Here is a 21,465-nt window from a genome sequence, read left to right on the forward strand (position 1 = left end):
AAGAGACAGGGAGACGACAGAGAGAGTGACAAAATGGATAGAAAACAGTGAAATTTGTACGTCTGTGTAAGCTCTCAGTCGTACAGGAGTGGTCCATCGATGAGAAGGTTTCTTCAGCCGTCATCTGTACAAAAGTGAAGGTTTCGGACGTTTCGCCTCCTATCCAAGAGACTTCGTCAGCGAACTAAAGTCTGACTGGTCGTATCGGCCCCATTTATATATCCCTAATGTCCAGACCTAGTGGCGCCGGACACAGCTATGATAGGTCCCTACTCTCAGGTTGGGGGGGGCGCGAACTAAAAGGAGAGGAGTAGCAGTACCGTACATTGCAGGAGTTTCTGAAAAATTACAAAGAGTCCTTTGGCAACATAAAATTCCTACTTATTTCAAACCGATAAACACGTTAAGGCAAAAATTAGTGCATCCAAAAGATAGGCTACCAAATGAAAAACAAAGTAATGTAGTTTATTCCATACATTGTAAGAATGAAAATTGTAAAGAGCAGTACATTGGGGAGACTCAACAAATTCTCAAAAAAAATACTTTATCAACATCGCAGGGATAATACTAGTGGGCCTCAATCGGCAGTACATTTGCACCTAAAAGCTACTAACCACTCATTTGACGACAATGACGTTAAAATCTTAGCGAAAGAACATAGATGGTTTGAAAGGGGGGTAAAAGAGGCGATTCTTATAAAACAACAAAATCCTTCATTAAACCGGTCGGGTGGTGTGAGGTTCAATTTGGATCGTTCATACAATAGCCTGCTCAGGCAAAACAGGTTAGGCAACTTTCGCAATGCTGATGAGGGTCGTTATGCTGATGAGGTGATACCGGGGGGAGTGGGGGTAATAGGCCAATCGTTAGTCAGGAATGTAGGAACAATCAGTGGGGCCACAGGGGGGGGTCCCGCGCCCCCCCCCAACCTGAGAGTAGGGACCTATCATAGCTGTGTCCGGCGCCACTAGGTCTGGACATTAAGGATATATAAATGGGGCCGATACGACCAGTCAGACTTTAGTTCGCTGACGAAGTCTCTTGGATAGGAGGCGAAACGTCCGAAACCTTCACTTTTGTACAGATGACGGCTGAAGAAACCTTCTCATCAGTGAAATTTGTACTCGTTTCAACTTAGATAGTTCAAAGGCAGTGTGTAGACTGCAAAGTTAACATTCCCATCAATCAAGCTCCACAAATAACCCGCACAAGCTATCTGTACACTTGATGCAAAAAGCTATCAACCATGCTAAACAGAACACAATTGATGAGGAACTAGGTCAAATTATTGCAGAGAAAGCACCTACAAGGGATCATTCCTCAAGAAGGTGAAAGAAGAAGGGTACGCAAGTGTTTAATACTGATGAAACCGACCACTCCATTCCATCAAGCCATCAACGACCATCATAAAGGTAAATAAAATGACTTTATTATTCAGTACAGTTTATTTCTTTAATTATAATACCATAGGACATTTGTTATACATAAAATAAGGTATATTCTGTGTAGTTATATAAGGCTTAGAAAATTAGAAAGTAGAAAATTATGTTTTATGGGGACCTGGGAACGGATTATTCTCATTTTAATGGTTTCCTGTGGGAAATTAATTTTTGGGATACACACTTTTCGCCTTACACAATCTGTCTGGGAACCAATTAACTTCGTAAACCAAGGTATCACAGTACCTTTATTCGTCTCACAGTGGAGAAATTTACATTTCTTTCTGTTTAGGAGGTGGGGGTATCAATGCATGGCAAAATCCCTCCTTCATAGGCACTCAAATAGGAGTGGAGGATTCCAAAGCACCCCCCCCCCCCCCCTGAGTGGGAGGGAAGGAGGGGGCGCTTGCAGCGCGGAGGCATCGACACTCTGACCTCACTTTTGAAAGACACTGTCTCACCGCCGCTCTCGCACTCCATTTCTGCATCCCGTTGGCAGTCGCCAAGGAGCCGAGCGGACGAGAACATCGCTGGAGATTCTGCCGAGGAGCGTCATGCCGTCGTCGTTGGCGTCTTCTTTCGCGCACGTGTGAGGGACGCTTTGCCGCCACTGACGACAAGGTTGGATGGTAGGACGCCAGTCATCCCCCCCCCCCCCCCCAAAAAAAAAAAAGCAGTTGCGAGTCTTGCGGTTGTTCTCATGTTAATGTGGCCAGCAGACCTTACTTGATTCATATTTGATGTTTGTTGGAGGTTTCATTTCAGTCGAAAGTGTATTCTCGCTTCAAGTGTTCAAAGGGATGTAAATGCATACATTTGTATTCGAATGCATACAAATGTATTTGGGAAATGGAAAATTGGATGAAGAGCACCATTCCCGAATTTGTTCAGGTTTTTTTTTGTTGGGTGTCGATGAAGCGCTGGCCATGGCCTTTGGCTTCCACAAGGAGGCAGCATTTCACCTTTTTCCATATTAGCGCTTTGTTTCAGAATCGGCTATGGTTTTTAAAGCGCTATATAAACCAATATGAAAAAAAAAAAGAAAGAAGCAGGCATGGAGTTGATTAGCGCTGCTTTAGTGGAGCCTCAAATCTGGCTTAGCGCGCTTTGCTTTTAATGTTAACTCTGTTATTCTTTCATCTGAGCTTTTCCAGTCAAGCACGTTTGTCTCTTTGCGGCCACTGTACAGTGTTACCTCAGCTCACGAACTTAATTGGTTCCCAGAAAGTGCGTGTAAGGCAAAAGTTCATCTTCCAAAAATTTATTTTCCATAAGAAACCATTAAAATGAGAATAATCCGTTCCCAGGTTTCCATAAAATATAATTTTCAACTAAATAAGCCTTAAAACTACACACAACATACCTTATTCTATGCATAATAAATGTGCTATTGTATTGTAATGAAAGAAATACACTGCACTGTATAATAAAGTCACTTGATTTACATTTGTGATGGTCATTGATGGCTTGATGGAATGGCGTTGGAGGTCGGAGGTCAGAGGGAATTGCTGTTTGGAAAGAGAAGCACATTACATGAGGACTGTAATTAAAGAAATAAGCTGTACTATAAAATAAAGTTTTATTTATCTTTTTGATGGTCGTTGATGGCTAATGGAAGGAGAGTTACCTTCCATAAGGACTGTTGGTAACTCAACCTCTGGTGTGGCTTCTCTTTTTTGCTTCTTTGGAGACTCCTCATCATTTTTGCTAATTAAAACCCGATTAATTGACACCTGTGGCTTTCTGACTTGTAAGGTCTTACGAAACTGAGGCATCACATTATCGTTCATGTTGATGACTCTCATAGCCACAGTATTTTCTTGATGGAACTGTTCGATAAAAGCCTGCAATTCACTCCACTTTGCCAACATTTCCTTGATGCGCTCACTAGATGCTGCAGCAATCTCCTTTTCCTCAGATGACAACTCTTGGATGGCTTGTTGCTGCTTGTCCTCGTGAAGGGTAATCAAATCCTCCGTGTTGAGGACCTCATTATGGTCAGCAACATGTTTCTCAATGTCATCCGCATCCACTTCAAGTCCCATGTTCTGTCCAAGGGAAACAATTTCGTCCAAATCAACAGCATCATGAGGATCAAATCCTTCAAAATCCCTCTCAAGGATGCATGCGGGCCACAAATTCTTCCAAGCTGCTTTCAATGATCGGAGGGTAACATCATGCCAAGCCTTTTGTACCAGCTGAACACAATGAAACACGTTGAAATGGTCTTTCCAATAATCCCTCAGGGATAGTTCGGTGTCATTTGTCACTTGAAAGCATTGGTAAATAAAGCCTTTGTGTAAAGCTTCTTAAAGCTTGCAATCACTTGCTGGTCTATGGGCTGCATGAAAGGGGTTGTGTTGGGAGGGAGGAATTTTACCTGAATGAATTTAAGAGCACCCTGAAGTTCCTCCTCCAAAATTGGTGGATGCGCTGGGGCATTGTCAACGAGAAGAAGACACTTGACAGGGAGTCCTTTCTCCTCAAGATATTTCCTTACTGAAGGAGCGAAAACATGATGCATCCAGTCCTTAAATAGGAGACGAGTAACCCAAGCTTTGGTGTTGGACTTCCACATTACAGGAAGCTTGGATTTAACCACCTGGTTTCTTTTGAAGGCCCTTGGGGTTTCTGAACATTGGTTTTATCTTAGTCACCACTGGCATTAGCACAAAACAGGAGGGTTCGCCTATCTTTCATTGGTTTATGCCCACGGACAGACGTCTCTTCCTGTGTTATGAAAGTACGATCTCAGCCGCATTAAATACCTGCTGAAGAACATAGTCTTCTTCATTCACCAGTTCGAGGAATGACGCCTTGTAGGCTTCAGCAGCTTTATGGTCAGAACTGGCTGCTTCAACATCACGGGTGACGCAGTGAATCCCAGTACGGCGCTTAAAGTTCTCGAACCATCCATTGCTGGCTTTAAAATCCTCAATAAGCGCCGAACTTCCAGGTTGCCGCATGGCGATATCGCCGTGAATTAGCCGTGCTTTCTCGCATAAAATTGCTTAACTCACGCTGTCGCTGGATAGCTGCTTTTCGTTAATCCAATTAACAGAAGTTTTTCAACTTTTTCGATTGCTTTGACAGCACGGAAACACCTTTTTCAACAGACGATGATGGCTTCTCTGTTGCGGAGAATGGTAGCAATGGTTGGCTTAGCATAGCCGTACTGGGCCACTAAATCACACAAACGCACACCTCGTTACACAAAGCAGTTACACAAAGCAGTTCCACATGAAAGAGGAGAGGATCAAAGCGTCTCTTCACCAGTGGATCAGGGTCATCATGGTGGAATGTGCACGTCGACTACAAGCTAAATGTTGAAAGCAAACACGCAACTGTAGCATCCATTGACGAAGAGATTGTCTCACATCTCCTGTCCCACATAAATCCGCTTCAATTTCGGTTCTCAGACCAAACATGTACAGCAAAATACATTGACGTGTTGGAAGGACTGCTACAATGTGCCTTTCATGACGTCACGTACGGACTCGTCACCAACTCAAAAACAAGACTTCTTGAATGTTCAGAGCGATTCTTAAAACGTAAAATATAGCTATATGCGGTGGAATCTTATTAAAATACACCCAGTAGAAGTCATTTGAAGTCATTTGAAGCCATTTTACAAATTATGGACACAACTTGTCCAGAGACGTCGTTTGTCCTTTAAGTGACCTTGAGAGTTTTGAAAGGCGCTTATAAATTAAATGTATTATTATTATTATTATTCGTCTTTTTTTAATTTGTTTTTGCATTACTACAGTATGTCACTTTACACATGACACTACCTCACTTTACATACGACACTACCTCACTTTACATTCAGAAATTACATGTATTGTCTGTTGTCAATTGTCTGTCTTTTTAGCCTCATAAGTGGCTTGCACGCTGGGTCCGAGAGGACATTAATTTCATCTGTGCTGTCATGAAAATTAGCATATTTGACAATAAAGCTGACTTTGACTTTAATTATTATTATTACTATTATTATTATTATTATTATTATTATTATTATTATGAGTAAAATAAATGTGCTTTTGTATTGTCATTAAATAATAATAATAATAATACAGTAAAGTCTCGTTATATCGATATCGGATATATCGATAGTCCCGGTTATATCGATACTATTTCTATGCACGCACGGAGAAAATTACATGCAAACAGGGTCGGATATATCGATAGTCCTGGTTATATCGATATTTTTTCGGACTCCCTTGAATATCGATATAACGAGACTTTACTGTAATAATAATAATAATACATTTAATTTCTAAGCACCTTTCAAAACTGTCATGGACAACGGGATAAGAACTTTTTTTTTGTGTGTGTGAGCAGCGGCAGCCATTCGCACCAGCGTTCACTCTACCCAGAAGTAACACAGCAGCAAAGTTATGAAAGGTAGAGGACAGAAAAGAAAGAAGTAGAAAAACAAAATACAGGAGCTGCTGGAAGGGCAGCCACTCTCGCGGCGCCATCTTGAAGTCAAAAACAAACAAAAAAACTAACTACTGTATAATAATGTTGTTTCATTGACCTTTGTGATGGTCGTTGTCAATGGATGGTAGCAATGGTCGACTTAGCGTACTGGTACTGGGACGCGATGTCACACAAACACACACCTTGTTGGTGTTTTTTGATGATCTCCTTCTTCTGCTTGACGGTCATTTTCTTTTGTGTCTTCTTCGACTTAACTCTAGCCTGTGGTGGGGTCTTTTTCGGTCCCATAATAGCAAAAGTACTCCAATCGATAACAACCCATGTCTACACTGGGGTGTGGAAAGCTAGTCGTCCAGGCACCGTGGCACCATGTGGTTTGGTTAATCAGACGAAAACTAGTTCGCCAGTCAAGACTATATGCTCTGGAATTTAATGTTCATAAGGCAAAAAGTTCGGAAGCTTAGGTATCACTGTACTTCCCTTGACCTGGGCAGCCATTTTTCAGCTTGGGTCACCTTTTTGGGTCTCCCGGTGTGCCATTGAACCTTTTTTTAAGACACAAACGTCACAGATAAAATCAGTCTGAAAAAAACAAAATGGCCATCGTCATGACAATATTTTAAAGTTGTTGCATCATCAAATGTGTATATGTTAAAAATAAAAAAATAACCTGAAAGAATTAATCGTCCAAAAGCGTCAAAATGGTTGTAGACGGTAAGGCTCCACCCAGTGACCCACTGAGGAGGCTTCAGGCGCTTTGCTGCCACTTCCAATTGAAGTGTGTGTTTTGGAATCTGAGTGTTTTTGGGCCAAGTCAACAAGCTGGCCCACAACCGGCGCACTCATGAATGATTCCCATTTGGCAGGAAATGTCGAAATCTGTCAACTGGGTGTTGCTCAGCCTCCCCCTCGAATGACATCCAGGTCACTTCCAGATGCAGTTTTGTGGACAGGAAGTCGCAAGCTCAGTCGCAGCTTGGTCGCTTTCTAGCCCAGCGACGCCGTTGGCTGCTTTCTCCTTTGCAGTCTGGAAAGTTCTGGTCTGGCTGCCAAAGTGTGGGAAAGGGGATGACAAGTTCTGGATTCTAGCTGACTGAAGTCGACCCGACCCACGTCTGCTTTCCGTGCCCCGTTCGCTTCATTGACTTTGAGCTGATGCCAAATTGCACAGCGACGACACTATAACCTCAGGGTCACTCCCCGCAAATGCTTTCCACTTGGCGTCTTGTAGACAAAGGAGTCCCAGGCCATTTCTTGATTGAACTTGAGCCCGATTCTCCATTGCAGATCAAGCGCCGTCCCCCATCTGGAGGCAAAGCGCCATGGCCCTAGGAGTCCTGGTCATCTGCCTCCTCGTGAGCACCTCGATCAGGTTGACGGCCACCGGCCCGGTGATGAAAATCCTGCGGCATCGCCGGCAGGTGCCCCGGGAGAGCAACGTCACCTCCCCCCACGGGGAGGGACAGTCTGTGGTCTTCAACCACGTCTATAACATCAACGTCCCCGCCGGACACCTGTGCTCTGTCCACCTGGACGCCGCCGAGAGCTCCGCGGCCCCCGGCCGGCCCCTTTCCGCCGACAGGGAGAGCCAGATGGTCTTCACCCACCGCATCCACATCCCCCGCGCGGCCTGCGGCTGCGACGCCGGCCTGCAGCACGTCAGGGACCTGATGACCCGCATCCGAAGGCTGGAGGGTGAGGTGTCGGCGTTGAGGGGGCTCTGCGGCGCTCAGGCCACGAGCAACACTGGGGCCGGCCCCCCGTGCGGCGGACGCGGAAACTACAGCGCAGAGACGCGCCGGTGCGCGTGCGAGGCCGGCTGGAGGGGGGCCGACTGCGGCGAGCTAGAGTGTCCCGAGGGTTCCTCCGGGGGCGACTGCTCTGTCGCCACCTGCCCGAACGACTGCAACGATCGCGGGCTTTGCTGGGACGGCCGCTGTGTCTGCGAGGAGCCCTGGACCGGGTTGGACTGCTCCGAGCTGGTGTGCCCCCAAGGCTGCTTTGGGCGGGGGCTCTGCCTGAACGGAACCTGCCGCTGCCAGCCCGGATTTTCTGGGGAGGACTGCATGCAACTCGCCTGTCCGTCCGACTGCCACGGCAACGGCGCGTGCGTGGACGGCCGCTGCGCCTGCGCGGTGGGTTATGGCGGACAAGACTGCTCCCGCCTGACCTGCCTCAACGAGTGCAACGACAGGGGTGCCTGCTTCAACGGGATGTGCGGCTGCCACGATGGCTATCAAGGCGCCGACTGCAGTCAGCCGGCGTGCCCCAACAACTGCCGCGGGCGGGGCCGCTGCATGGAAGGGCGCTGCGCCTGCGACTCGGGTTTCGGGGGCGACGACTGCGGCGACATCTCCTGTCCAAACGATTGCCAGGGGCGGGGGCAATGCGTCAAAGGCCAGTGCGTGTGCCCAGAAGGCTTCGGCGGCGAGGACTGCGGCGTCAGGACATGCCCCTCCGACTGCTATGGGCGAGGCATCTGTGCGGACGGCCGCTGCCGCTGCCACGCCGGCTACGTCGGGGACGACTGCGCCCTGCTCAGCTGCCCCGCCGACTGCCGGCGGCGCGGGCGCTGCCTGGACGGACGCTGCGTGTGCGACGAGGGCTTCGCCGGCGAGGACTGCGGCCGAAAGGCCTGCCCCAACGACTGTCTGGCCCGCGGCCGCTGCCTTGACGGCGCCTGCGTCTGTCGCGAGGGCTACTCGGGCCCCGACTGCTCCCACCTTGCTTGCCCGGACGACTGCGGCGGCCGCGGGCGCTGCGTGCAGGGGAGGTGCCGATGCCAGAGCGGCTACGAGGGGGAGAGCTGCGCCCGGCGCAGATGCCTCAACGGGTGCCTCGACAGGGGACTCTGCGTCCAGGGACGCTGCGTCTGCGACGAGGGCTACATCGCCGACGACTGCTCCCAAGGTAAGACACCTGCTTTCAGTCATTGCCAAACAGGCTTTGGGCCCCTATGGGATTTTTTTTTTCCTAATCCTGACCTCAATTCAATTATTTTATTGTGAAATTCCACCAGTAATTAATTGACACACACTTCTGGCTGTTTCTGATGATAAATTCCAAAAAATGGGACCAGAGCGGGACTTTTTTTTAATGAAACCCCCCCAAAAAATCAATTCAGCAAGATGCCACATGTTGGTGCCAAATTCGCGTTTTTTTTAAATATCCATTGTTAACCACAAATCCGTGTTGTTTTTTTTAACTGGGGGATGTGGGGGTCTTATTTGTGAATAAAAGCTTACCCCCCCCCCCCCCCCAAAAAAAAAACAATACCTGTGCTTTTGACATGTGTTGTACATGTGAGTTTTATTGGCACGCCGCTTCCCATCTTTCGCGGTGGACCTGTACAAATAAAAAATTAAAAAAACCACCCGAAGTAATTTTGCTACTACCTTCCGCCGATTTCCGGCTACGGGAATCAGAAGCTAATGCAACATCTGAGTTACGACCGCCGTGAATTACGACCACCCGCACTTACGACCACGACCGCCAGACCCTTTTTTTAATTTTAAATCTACGCCTGGCACCGCAATGCGCAAACATCTGGCAACGCGTACTACAGCAATTTGCCCAACCAGTATGTCACACACTCGGACAGCAATCTACTGCGTGACTACCTTCAATACAGTAGTTATACAGTGCAGATACCGTCTCTGCAACATTTCCTGTAGTACTGTACACTGCTTTTTTCCTTCGCCGTCCTCCTGAGTCCGAGCGTGTGTGTCGGGCGACCTCTTCTGTCCGTTAGCAGGGAAAGCGATTTTGTAACAGCTGTATAAACTATAAATATAAAATATAAATCGATAATATGAGATATAAAATGCAAAAATCGACACTTAAATGTAAGTATAACATTTATAAATGAACTGTACAGTAAACTGTTTTGTATACATTGCAGGAACGGTTATACAGTAATAAAAATCGATATGAAATTTAAAATGATAAAAATGACACTAAAAGTCATCAAATTCATAAATGAGCTGTTAAATAGTTTGATATATAATAGTATTCAATAGAAAACATTGTTTAAAAACAACAGACATCGTATACTATCCTGTCGAGTAAACCTCGCGTCGGCCATTTTGAATGGATTTCGATTTACGGCCGTTTGACTTACGACCGTTTTGTCGGAACGGAACCCGGTCGTCGGATGTCACCTGTACAGCATATGGTTGGAAGCCTTGTTTTACAGTCACTCCCCACTGACCCAACTCCTCAAATCAATTCGTATGGGCACTTTTTTTCTATCTTTGGCGTCTGGCTCAGCACTTCCAGATGCTTCTCTGCAGCTCGCATTAGCTTGTGTGCAGTGGACGCTGACAAAGTTGTAACTTCTCATGTTTTTTTTCTTCTCCAGTGTCCCCTCCAAAGGATCTCAGTGCCGGTGAGGTCACGTCGGACACGGTGGTCTTATCCTGGATCAACTACATGCTGGTGACCGAATACTTGATCACATACGGGCCCACTGAACCCGGCGGGCTCCTTTCGGACTTCACCGTGCCGGGAGACCAAACCGGTGCCACCCTCAAAGACCTGCAGCCTGGTTTGGAGTACCGCATTAACGTCTACGCCGTACTGGGCGACGAAAGGAGCGTGCCGGTCGGCGCCAGCGTGGTCACAGGTAGCAAAACGTTGTTGTGTGAAGTCGACCAACCGATTTCCGCGGTTTAAATCCAAATGTCCATAATTTCACAATGGGGTTCGAGTTATCTGATGGTTTTGCTTTGAATCCCCGCAGCTCTTCCCAAGCCAGAAGGTATGAGATTTACGTCTGTGAGGGAGAGCGTCGTGGAGGTGGCATGGGAGCAGCTGAACGTTCCATTCGATGGCTGGGAAATCTCCTTCCGGAATACGGTGGGTCCCCCTCTGAAAGCCTTCCCGGCTGGGATTTGATGGCCGCGAGGTGCCAAGCCGGGCCCGTTTTCCTGGGAATGCTTGCTGGCCACAATTTGGATTTCAAGACTTTGAAGTGTGGGGATGCGGTCAGGCCCAAGACCAAAATAATGGAAGACTGCCTCAAGACTAAGACTCCAAGAGGCTGACAGAGTCCATTTGTCAACCCATTCCTAGACTGCATCCTTGTTCATGGTCCTCCAGTGTCTCATCCGACTTTTATTTGTTTTGCTTATCAGAAAGAAGAAAACGGAAAGGTGGTCAGCACGGTTCCCCCCTCCCAAAAGCGCTTCCTCCAATCGGGTCTGGGGCCCGGTCAGGAGTACGAGGTGTCCCTCAGTGTGATCAAGAACAACACCGGGGGACCACCGGCCATCCAACGGGTCACAACCGGTGAGTTTGGTATCCACCGATTGCTACTCCCATCAATCGATGCTTCACGAGCAGCGTTGGGGGGGGTGTCGACACCCAAAGCGCAACCAGTCAGCGACCATTTCCTGCGCAGATATCGACGCCCCGCAGCAGCTCCAAGTCTCGGATGTGGGCGACTCCTCCGCATTGATCAGCTGGTCTCAGCCAGTGGCGCAGACGGACCGGGTCACCCTGTATTACAAGCCCAGCCGGGGCTCTTCTGAAGGTGCCCGAGTGGAGATCTTCCCGCCGGACCAGCAACACAATCTGGAGGGCCTGAAACCCGACACCGAGTACTCCGTGTTGCTTGTGGCCCGCAGCCAAGATGTCAGTAGCAAGCCAGCCGCCGCCACTTTTACCACAGGTGGGCTCAAAATGCACCCGAAGGAATTGAAACGTAGGACCGGACCGAATTACTTTGGACTCGCTTGAAGGACTCCATGCTTGCGGCTACCTTCAAGGGTGTTGTTTTGCATGCAGCGCTGGACCCCCCCAGGGAATTGCTGGCCGTGCGGCAGACGGAAGACAGCATCACCCTGACGTGGCGCAACTCGTTGGCCGACGCGGACAGCTATCGTGTCAAATACAGTCCGCTTTCCGGTGCGGCCCACGGCGAAGTGGTGTTCCCGCGTGGACCGGGGCAAAGCTCCACGGCCACCGTCACGGGTAAGTCCATTCCTACGCGGTTGAACTTTCAAAGGTGAGACTAGACCTTGGGTGTCAAAACCATCGCGGACCACCTCGTCATCATTTATGGTGGTTCTGGATCCGAAATGAGCTTTGCAGGCTCTTTCTGAGAGATAAGGTGAGAAGCTCGGTCATCCGAGAACCGATTCTCCTCCGCATGCCAGATGAGGTGGCTCAGGCATCTCATTAGAATGCCTCCTGGACACCTCCCTGGTGAGGTGTTCCGTGCATGCCTCACTGCCAGAAGACCCTGGGGACGACCAGGACACGCTGGAGAGACTGTCACCCAGCTGGCCTGGGAACGCCTCGGGATCCGCCAGGAAGAGCTGGAAGAAGTGGCTAGGGAGAGGGAAGTCTGGGATTCCCTAATGAAGCTGCTGCCCCCGCGACTCGACCACGGATAAACGGCAGACAATGGATGGATGGAAGAATGGATGGACCTCTGGACAAGTCAGTGTGTTTGTGGTCCAGGGCTGAATCCAGGGACCGAGTACGGGGTGGGAGTGACCAGCGTGAAGAACGAGCAGGAAAGTCTCCCAGCCACCATAAACGCAGCGACCGGTGAGTGAGTCACTTGTAACACGAAGAAAATGTTTTTGAAAAGCAAATTGAAGGTTTCTCGTCAGACATGGACCCGCCCCGAGGTCTGGAGCAAACCGAGTCTACAGAGACGGCCATTCGCATCCGATGGGAGAAGCCGCGTGCTAAGGTGTCGCGATACCGCCTGGTGTACGTCTCCAGTGACGGACGAGTGGAGGAGGCGGAGATTCCCCCCGCCGAGACCACTTTTGTCTTAGCCGACCTGACGCCGGCCACAAGTTACGCCGTCACTTTAACAGCGGAGCGAGGCCACAGGTTGAGCTCGCCAGTCACTCTCAATGTATCTACAGGTGGGTGGAGCTAACAGGGACGGGGCGGGACCTTAACCTGCCGATCTCATTCCAGGTACCGTTGGGGTCTTTTCAACAGGGGGCGATGAGAAAAAAAACTTTGTAACCTTGTCTGTCCTGATAATCCGGCAATGTTGACCGCTAGTTCACCCGTGGGACAGGATCATCAGGTCTTTGCCTTTAGCATCGCTTGTGTCTCACTCGGCAGAGTCAGCCGGGCCCTCCGTGGCTAACCTCACCTTCTCCGACGTCACATGGGACGGTTTTACGGTCTCTTGGAGCCCCTCGGGCGGCGCCTTTGACAGCTGGGTGGTGGAGGTGACAAATTTGGATGATACGGCGCAGAGTCAGAACCTGAGCGTGTCGGGCGGGGCGCATACTTTGGGCCTGTGGGGCCTGGACGCTAACACCAGCTATGTGGTGGGCCTGTACCCCCTCTACCGGAGTGTCTTCCAGGAGCCCATGTTTGCCCAAGCTACCACAGGTACAGGCGGCCTTGCCTTGCTCCCGTTTGTGCCCGTACCGCTTCGCCAACAACTTAACCGCACTCAGTCATTCTGGAATCAATGTCGTGCAGGCTGTGATGCTTAGCATGATCCCAGATACGGAATGGGTACAGCATGCAGATATGCTGATTTTGATTCTTTCTTTGCCCCCCAAACGCCTCCGTTCGCTTGCTTGTCTTGCAGCCTCAACATTCAACTGCATGATGAAAACTTAATGTGCATGAAATCACATGCAGTACAAATGGCAGGTTTTTATGTTGAATCAAAAATAAAAGTGCCATACGGCCATTGCAAACGTGTGCACACCCTCTTCTCAATGGGGTCTGCCTCACTTTAAAAAGTTGAACCATCTAAGATGGACATTGGGCGCACTCGCCCATAAGTTCTAACCGTGTTGTCTCCCTTCAGCCCGCCAGCCGTCGCTCGGGCAACTTTTCGTGTCCAACGTGACGTCGGAGAGCTTCTTGGTGGTCTGGGATCAGACCGAGAGCAACTTGGATGCTTTTGTCCTGGAGATTCTCGATTCGGATGGGCTGATGGAGTCCAGGGAGTATAACCTGTCTCGCCTGGTGACGGCGCATCAGGTTTCGGGGCTGCGGCCCTCCTCAGACTATGTAGCCTACCTCTACGGGACATACAAGGGAGCCCGGACGGGCGCCGTCAGTGTTGTTGCCACCACAGGTATTTCGTGTGTCCTTTGCCCACTGAAAGAAAGAATCGGACGGAACATTCTAGAAAATCGTGTTGCTGTCGTCCCTTGCGAAGGATTTCACAAGTGGTCTTGCGGACTTGCGTGTCATCTGAGATGGATCTTGAGTCACTGCCCGTGTTGCTCCCCGTCCACAGACGCCTGTTTGCGGCCTTTGCATTTTCGCTGGTGGAGGCAGTTAGCGTGCAGATCCGTGCGGGTGGCGCTAGCGCCGCTGGCCAACCAGTGGCCCGCCGCATGGACACTTGAGGGCTTAGCAGTCATTAGAATGTGCGCCTTGTTGTTTGGCTTAGCTTCAGACAATTCTTTATCGTCCCCTTCAAATTCCACCTGAATACGTTGACGCAGCCATTTTTTTTTGGGGGGGGGGGGTCTTTGCAGGGACGACACCGCAACAAACTAGCTTGTGCCTCCTCTTGGTTTGACAATCACATACTGCATATCTCTCTCTGTCCCCTCTTGTAGCTGAAGAGCCTGATTTGTCCCAGCTAGTTGTTGCTAACGTTACCTCAGACCGAGTGTCGCTGACGTGGCGGGCGGGCGACAAGGCGTTTGATAACTTTGTAGTCGAAGTCAGAGAGTCTGCTTTGCCCTCGCAGGCAATGGGTCAGGCCTTGCCGGGTCAGGCGCGCTCCACAGTCATGGCCGGCCTTAAAGCCCATACACGCTACGACATAAAGCTGTACGCCAGCACCGGCGGCCGCAACACGCCACCGCTTTTTGCTGTCGTGACAACAGGTAGGGAGCCGATCCGCCGCCCTGCCGGTTCGGGACCGGGCGCTCAACCGGCATGTTGTTTTGTTGTGTTTAGAGGACATCCCCCTCTTGGGGCCCGTGAGCGCTCTCTCTAGCGGTCCACATAACCTCAGCGTGAGCTGGAGCGTGGCGTCGGGCCGCTTTGACGAATTTGTTGTCCGAGTCGGTGACACCGAGCAAGAGTCTGAGCCGCGGGAGTTCAGAGTGCCCGGCCACGCCGCGAACGTTAGCGTCTCCGGCCTGATGGACTCCACGAGCTATAACGTGGAAGTTTATGGATTTTCTCACGGCCGCCGCACTCCCTCCACGCTAGTCCACGCCATCACAGGTAGTACCGCACAGGTCACATATTGGTGTATTTACTGGAAAAATGAAGCAATTTGCCATTGATTGGCTATCGCTAGCCATGCCTGTATGCGAACTGACCACGCAATGCCGACTCCCCCGCCCCCCTTTCCTTCAGCGCCTTTGCCCAAAGTGGAAAACTTGACCATTTCCCACGTCAGCCCTTTTGGCTTCCGCGTGTCGTGGGCAGTGAAGCAGCTGCGGGAGGAATCGGCGCAGTCCGTGGGGGGTTTCAGCCACTTTGACGTGGCGGTGACCGACTCGGGATGGCTTCTGGAGCCTCAGAAGTTCACCGTTCCGCGAAACCAGAGCCACCTGGACGTCTGGGGGCTCATCACCGGTATAGGCTACGAGATCAGGCTGACAGGGGTGTCAAAGGAGGGGTTCTTCTCCCGCCCCCTCACCGCAGTAGCCATCACAGGTAGCGACTGCGTGTGGGGGCTTCTTGTCGTACTGCAACTCGTGCAACTGCACCAGTACCTGGACTTGCAATCCTCCTTTCGCTTACGAGTCTGAGCTCGGTCTGTTTTGTTTGCTTTCTGTTAGTCCAAGCATCTGTTGTTCTGTTAGTCCAAGCATCTGCAGCGCTAACGTCAAATCTGTTTCCTTTTCTTGAAATGCGCCGTTAGTATGGTCCCAAGGGATGACGCTTTGCACTAATTCTGCTCCTGTCAGCCTATTGTCTCCCGTCTGAAAGTGACTTGATTGAAACTCTCTGACATGCTTGTGCGCCTCTTTTTGTTTTGGTTTTGATCGGAGCGATTTGCACGTGCATCTTGATCGGAGGCCTGCGCTGGAGTCTGACAAACTTTCCTTTCTGGTTCAGAGGCAGAACCCGAGGTGGAGCACCTCTTTGTGTCTGACATCGCAGCCGACAGATTCCGAGTGTCCTGGGCGGCAGACGAAGACCTCTTTGACAGATTTGTCATCAAACTACGGGACAGTAAAAGATTATCCCACCCTCAGGAGCACATTGTTCACGGCGATGAGCGAACCATGCTCATCACAGGGCTCGTGCCAGGCACAGAGTATGAAATCGAACTTTACGGCCTTTCTTTGGACCACCGTTCCCAGCCAATCCTGGGGGTTGCTCAAACAGGTACTCCCGTGACACCAGTTCCAGATTAAAATCTGGAACCGCTCATAACTGGTCCACATTAACCCCTTGCTCCTTGCGGAACTGAATTCGCTCGTTTAACACTAACAACCCAGAGACTCCAGGAACGGATCTGCTTTTTGTATACTAAACTCTCAGGCACCTCAAACCTGGATTTGTTGCCTCTTGAACCTCTCAGAACTGGATCCGGCGATTCAGACTAAACTCTTAAACCTCTCACAACTGGAACCGATTGTTCTTTCTTAACCTCTGGTACATTACACCAACCCCTAAAACCATAGTAACCTCTTGGAACTTCTTCTGGTGGCTTTTTTTTACTTGTAGGACCTCAGAATCTAATACAACACTAAACTCGGCAACCCTTTAGGAAAGGATAAACTGCTTGTATCATAACTATTGGGAGCCCATAGAACCCAAACCCGAATCCATACTAATGACTTAGAACTGGAACCACTGGTTCAATACTAACATCTGCTACCCCTTCAGAATCGGATCTGATGGTTTACTGTAGTCATGTCTCAGGTCTCGGTCCATTGACCATCAGTTAATGCTGGGAACCCAAGTCTCCAATGAACCGTTCTGGTTACTCTGGTGGAGGTTTGCCACTTCAGACCACGTCACCTCTAACATTTCGAATAATTTTTTCTCATCCAGGCCTGAACACTCCAAAGGGCCTTCGTTTCTCTGATGTGACCGACTCGTCAGCCGTGGTCCACTGGTCCACGCCGCAGTCCGCCGTCGACAACTATCACATCACTTATGTGCCATTTGAGGGAGGTAAGACTTATAGCCTGATCTTGGCGACCCAATGATGAGTCCTGGGTTTCGAGGCCAGAGGTGATGACTCCAGCAATGATTCCTGACTTGACCTGACAAAAACTGAAAACCTTGAGATTTGAATTGGAACTGGCAGCGAAGAATCGGGTCTTACAAGTGGCCCGTCTCACCCTAAGGGAATCCTTCTCGTCCGCAGGAAGTCAAATGAGCGTAACTGTTGATGGTGACGTGCTGCAGGCTCTGCTCCCCAACCTGAGTCCCGGCAGGATGTACCAGGTGACGGTCAGTGCAATCAAGGGTCTTGAGGAGAGCGACCCAAGCGGGGATGTCGTAACCAGCGGTTTGTCTACTCATCCTAAGAGCCATCTCAGTCCTCAGCTGCCTCGAATGACTGACTCTTCATGTCTGTTACCACTCAGCTTTGGACAGACCACAAGGTCTGACCACGTTTAACATCACCGACAGCTCCGCTCGGTTGCAATGGCAAGCGCCCGTAGCCACGGTGGACGGCTATGCAATCACATACAGTTCCGAGTCAGGTTTGTCTGTTCCGCGACTTGACCTGAAATGGTCCACACCTGGATTTGAAGTGACGGAGCGCCTGATGTTTCTTGCAGCGCCACCGATTGCGGAGCGTGTTTCTGGAACAGAGTTGGAGATAGCTTCCTTGCTTCCCGGAACTCTCTACTCGGTGGAACTGGTGGCCACCATGGGGGCGCAGACCAGCTCCTCTGTCCTGACGGAATTCACCACAAGTAGTCGAAATGGAATCGATCTTTGAATAGTTTTCAACATCTTTGAACTTGGATGACCCGGATACGTGACACTTGTGTTCCTAGAGCTGGACGCCCCTCGAGACCTTGTGGCACTGGACATTCAAACGGATAGCGCCACTCTGACCTGGAGACCGCCGCAAGCGGCCATTAGCGGCTACTCCCTGACCTTCTCCGCAACTGACGGCTCAACCCGGGTACTGGATAGTACACCTTAATGTTTTGGATCCAGGGAGTCCTTACACTGGTGGCCATGTTCAATTAACGACAAGGTCTGCTCATCAGTTTTTTAATCACGTCCCTTAATGTCATTGTTTGCCGCCCATGACTTTGTAGGAGGTTATGCTGAGTCCAACCGCCTCCTCGTACAACATGGCCCAGCTCGCCAGGTCCACGGAGTACAGGGTCCAGCTGCAAGCCATCTCCACCGCCACAGCTGAGAGGAGTCGCCACGCCGCCACCGTCTTCAGTACAGGCAAGGAACCATCGGAGTCCCAAAGTCCCGCCAGATCTGCAAAATCCCAGTCTCTAAATATTTTTGGGGGTTTTCAGTGGGCCACTTGCACAGGTACCCCAAAGACTGCGCTCAAATCTTCCAGAATGGGCACCGCGTAAGTGGTGTGTATACCATCTACGTGGCAGGCGTTGAAAGCCAGGTCATCCAGGTCTACTGCGACATGGACACGGACGGCGGAGGCTGGATGGTGAGCACCTGCTACAATTTGATCAGCGGTTTACTCGCACCCCCGAGTTTATTTTCATGGAAGGCGTGTCCTCTGCAGGTCTTCTTGAGACGGCAAAATGGAAAGCTGGAGTTCTTCAGGAACTGGAAGAACTACACCGCTGGTTTTGGTAACGTAAACGACGAATTCTGGCTCGGTGCGTTCCTCCGACCTTCTGCCGATTGAGCCTCTTTGCACCTTCCGGTGCTGACACGGCATCAAATTGACTGTTGCAGGTCTGGCCAACCTCCACAAGATCACGACTGCCGGCCAGTACGTGTTACGCGTCGACCTGAGGGACGCCGGAGAGTCGGCCTTTGCTCGGTATGACAAGTTCTCCATCGCGGAACCTCGAACGCGCTACAAGCTTTACATTGGCGCTTACAGCGGCACAGCAGGTAGTCAGTTTTTTTTTGTTTTTTTTGGCACACCACAAGCTGTCCAATAAATGAAATTTGACAAAGTCGAAAACAAATATGGCTCCCGTGCAAAAGCTGCTGAACGAGAGCTAGTCAAGTCAGGGAAAGACTACTGAACGAACGCGACCGGAGGACGGCTCGCTCAAACAAATCTCGCCAATCTCATGAACGCAATAAATATGAAGAGGACGAAGTGGTCGAAGTGTACAGTGATACCTCAGCTTGAACCTTTTGCCTCACGGACATTAAATTTGTGACATATAGTCTTGGCATACAAACTATTTTTTGGCAAATGAACCAAACCACATGGCGCCACGGTGGCTGGCGGACTAGTTTTCGTCACCCCCTTTCTTTGAGTGTGGACATGGTTTGCTATCGAGTGGAGTACTTTTGCTATTATGTGACCGAAAAAGACCCCACCACAGGCTGGTGTTAAGCCGAAGAGGACACAAAAGAAAAATACTGTCGAGAAGAAGAAGGAGACCATCGAAAAACACCAACGAGGTGTCCGTTTGTGTGACTTAGCATACCAGTACCAGTGCGCTAAGTCGACCATTGCTACCGTCCTTAAGAACAAGGAAGTTATTAAGGGTGTTTCTGTGTTGTCTAAGCAACGGTCTTAGCCAATAGAATAGGTTGAAAATCTGTTAATTTTGATTAACGAAAAGCAGCTAGCAGGGGACAGTGTGAGTGAGGATATTATCGCTGAGAAAGCACGGCAACTTCACTCGGATATCATCAAGAGGCAACTACATCAACCATCACAAAGGTCAATAAAACAACTTTATGATAGTAGTACAGTTTATTTCCTTAATTACAAGACAATAGCACATTCATTATACGTAAAATAATGTCTATTTTGTGTAGTTTTAAGGCTTATTTTGTAGAAATTTAGGTTTTATGGGGACCTGGGAACACATTATTCTCATTTTTAATGGTTTCTTATGGGAAATAAATGTTCAGAAGATGAACTTTTTGCCTGACACACACTTTCTGGGAACCAATTAGGTTTCCAGAGCTGAGGTATCACTGTTTTTGAATCTGTTCCTTGTCGCCAGGCGACTCTATGTCGTACCACCAGGGCCGCCCCTTCTCTACATTTGACAACGACAACGACATTGCCGTCACCAACTGCGCTTTGTCCTACAAGGGGGCCTTCTGGTACAAAAACTGCCATCGCGTCAACCTGATGGGAAAATACGGAGACAAAAGTCATAGCAAGGTACCAAGAAGACAAATTGCATGCCCAATTGCCTTTTTGTTCTTCAAAATGTTTCAAGATGTTGGCCATGCTTCCAAATGGCCATTTCGTGGCCAAAGCCAGTCTGAAAGAAAAGTAGGGCTTTTGGGGCTCATCTTGTCTTTTGTTTCAGTTAGTATTTCTCCTTGCAGGGTGTCAACTGGTTCCACTGGAAGGGCCACGAGACCTCCATCGAGTTTGCCGAGATGAAACTGCGACCGGACGACTTTGGGAATTCCGAGAGTAGGAGAAAGAGATCCTGAAAACTTCAATAAAAAGAAATATATCAAGATGGATGAAACACACACAAACACGCAAAAAGAAGACGTCTGCCGACGAGTGACGATCTTTTAACAATTTCTGAAAGAGGTCTTCACTTGGTCAGCGACTTTTTGGACTTCAACAACATTGTGCTTTTTTTAGATGTCATTTGTTGCGAAGAAAAATATTGCGTGAAAAAAATAATGTTACTGTGTAGTAGTTATGCATTTTCTAGAAAAAACACAAAGGCATTTTGCCCCCTCCAAAAACACATAATGGAAAGTAACTTGTTGATGTATTTTATCCTGAATAAAATGAAAAACAACCATGTATAGCAGGGGTGGGAAAACCTATTGGCTCAGGGGCCACATTGACTTAAATTTTTTTACCCATGGTCAGCAGCAGATGCATACATACCAAACCTAAACATAAAACAGCATGACGGTGTTTCGATGAAAAGGTTTCTTCAGCCGTCATCTGTACTTCTTTGAAGGTGTCGGACGTTTCGCTTCTTATCCAAGAAACTTCGTCAGCAAACTAAAGTCTTACTGGTAGTTTAGACCTTATATATATATATATATATATATATATATATATATATATATATATATATATATATATATATATATATATTGGAACTGTATAGTGCCACTTGGAACTGTATAGTGCCACTTAGCAGTTTTTTTGACAACGATACTAGTGCAGCGTGTTCTACCGGAAACAAATTCCTTGTGTGTCCTACATACCTGGCAATAAAGATGATTCTGATTCTGATATCAGTGATTCTTCCACTTATGAGCAACTAAAAAGGGACCCTTCCAAGAGATACAAGAAAGAAATGATACTGTCTCCAAAAGTTAGAGAAAGGAAAACAGACAAACAGATGTATTTTAGATTATACCCAGGGGAGGCCACGCCATGCATCTATGGCCTGCCAAAAACACATTGAGGTTCCCCCTCAGACCCATTGTAGCATTGACTCCTCTACATATAGTGTAGCGAAATATTTAAAAACTATTTTAGCTCCGTTGGTTGGTAACACAGAATATCACGTAGAGAACACCACAGGGT

The 21,465-nt window shown here is 49.0% G+C and overlaps 1 protein-coding gene across 4 annotated transcripts; it reads left to right on the forward strand.

Annotated features, from left to right (window-relative positions):
* The first annotated feature begins 1,885 nt into the window (after positions 1–1,885).
* LOC148884255 (tenascin-like) lies at positions 1,886–20,947 on the forward strand. 4 transcript variants are annotated; one of them, XM_089020381.1, is made up of 26 exons: positions 1,886–2,068; positions 7,173–8,795; positions 10,246–10,509; positions 10,627–10,742; positions 11,021–11,174; positions 11,287–11,556; positions 11,673–11,858; positions 12,351–12,440; positions 12,494–12,769; positions 12,978–13,253; positions 13,684–13,956; positions 14,450–14,722; positions 14,796–15,068; positions 15,204–15,506; positions 15,912–16,184; positions 16,857–16,979; positions 17,176–17,319; positions 17,399–17,518; positions 17,597–17,734; positions 17,819–17,949; positions 18,089–18,227; positions 18,305–18,456; positions 18,535–18,631; positions 18,711–18,872; positions 19,952–20,115; positions 20,286–20,947. In XM_089020381.1, the coding sequence occupies exons 2-26, from the start codon at positions 7,208–7,210 to the stop codon at positions 20,394–20,396; spliced, it is 6,096 nt and encodes a 2,031-aa protein (XP_088876507.1). In that variant the 5' UTR covers positions 1,886–2,068; positions 7,173–7,207; the 3' UTR covers positions 20,397–20,947. The 4 variants fall into 4 exon arrangements, with proteins under 4 accessions (XP_088876507.1, XP_088876508.1, XP_088876509.1 ...); XM_089020382.1 differs by having other exon boundaries at positions 12,506–12,769; XM_089020383.1 differs by lacking the exons at positions 15,204–15,506; positions 15,912–16,184.
* The last annotated feature ends 518 nt before the right edge of the window (positions 20,948–21,465 follow it).

The sequence above is a fragment of the Hippocampus bargibanti genome, linkage group LG18 (assembly GCF_051943395.1).
Source record: "Hippocampus bargibanti isolate YZ-2025 linkage group LG18, ASM5194339v1, whole genome shotgun sequence".
Lineage (NCBI taxonomy): Eukaryota > Metazoa > Chordata > Actinopteri > Syngnathiformes > Syngnathidae > Hippocampus > Hippocampus bargibanti.

Bases quoted from the DNA above. Each gene is read 5' to 3' on its own strand.
- LOC148884255 (XM_089020381.1), top strand. From the start codon at position 7,208: ATGGCCCTAGGAGTCCTGGTCATCTGCCTCCTCGTGAGCACCTCGATC. The intron at 13,957-14,449 runs GTATTTCGTGTG...CCCCTCTTGTAG, and splicing joins CAGTGTTGTTGCCACCACAG to CTGAAGAGCCTGATTTGTCC. The intron at 18,457-18,534 runs GTGAGCACCTGC...TGTCCTCTGCAG, and splicing joins CGGACGGCGGAGGCTGGATG to GTCTTCTTGAGACGGCAAAA.